Genomic DNA, 1,112 nt, shown 5'->3' on the forward strand with positions numbered 1-1,112 from the left:
ATGAAATGCGGTAAGACATGGAGTCAGAGGCAGGCGCTGTGAACACGGGGAGAGCTGCTGTCTGTGGAAGCTCATACAGGTCTGCACACAGAAGCTCAGAGCCCCACAGCTCTCCTGCATCAGCTTGCGTGCCCGCTCCCCTGCCCCTACCCTGCAGTATGCTTGCCGTGGCTAGGCTGCAGTGGGCACCAGGGCCTCTTGGCCTTTACGGGGCTGCTGCCTCACCTGCCTGTGAACTCCCACCTGGGGTTCTCTGACTGCTGCCCAGCGGGCACATCTGGGTGCTGCTGAGGGACCCACCACAACCACTCCTTCATTCATGGATATTTACCTGTGTTTTTTTTTTAAATATGTTTTATTGATTTTTTACAGAGAGCAATAGAGAGTTAGAAACATCCACGAGAGAGAAACATCGATCAGCTGCCTCCTGCACACTCCCCACTGAGGATGTGCCCGCAACCAAGGTACATGCCCTTGACCGGAATCGACCCTGGGCCCCTTGAGTCCGCAGGCAGACACTCTATCCGCTGAGCCAAAGCAGTCAGGGCTATTTATTTGTGTTTAAATATTGATTTCAGAGGAAGGGAGGAGAGAGAGACAGAAACATCCATGATGAGAATCATGGATCGGCTGCCTCCTGCACGCCCCACACTGGGGGGCGAGCTCCCAACCCGGGCACGTGCCCTGACCGGGAATCGAACCGTGACCTGCTGGTTCAGAGGTCAACGCTCAACCACTGAGCCACGCCGGCCAGGCATTCATTCATGGACATTTATGGCGAGTCTTCGTGGCACTTTCTTAGCTGCTGGGGAACACCAGAGTGAACACAGTGGGCGTGGGCCTGCAAATTGTAATGAGAACTAGACAAGAAAGAAGAGGGGTGTCCTGAGAGCGAGAGCCGCCTTTTTATATATATATATATATTTTATTGATTTTTTTACAGAGAGGAAGGGAGAGAGATAGAGAGTTAGAAACATCGATGAGAGAGAAACATCGATCAGCTGCCTCCTGAACATCTCCTTCTGGGGATGTGCCCGCGACCCAGATACATGCCCTTGACCGGAATCGAACCTGGGACCTTTCAGTCCGCAGGCTGATGCTCTATACCCTGA

The 1,112-nt window shown here is 53.1% G+C and overlaps 1 protein-coding gene across 1 annotated transcript in view; it reads left to right on the forward strand.

Annotated features, from left to right (window-relative positions):
* RHCG (Rh family C glycoprotein) overlaps positions 1-1,112 on the forward strand; it is a 17,673-nt gene continuing 16,561 nt past the window's right edge. The window contains exon 1 of the mRNA XM_006756282.2: positions 1-10. Within this exon, the coding sequence (XP_006756345.1) occupies positions 1-10 (10 nt within the window). The remainder of the gene's footprint in view (positions 11-1,112) is intronic.

This window comes from Myotis davidii, unplaced genomic scaffold (genome assembly GCF_000327345.1).
Source record: "Myotis davidii unplaced genomic scaffold, ASM32734v1 scaffold954, whole genome shotgun sequence".
Classification (NCBI taxonomy): Eukaryota; Metazoa; Chordata; class Mammalia; order Chiroptera; family Vespertilionidae; genus Myotis; species Myotis davidii.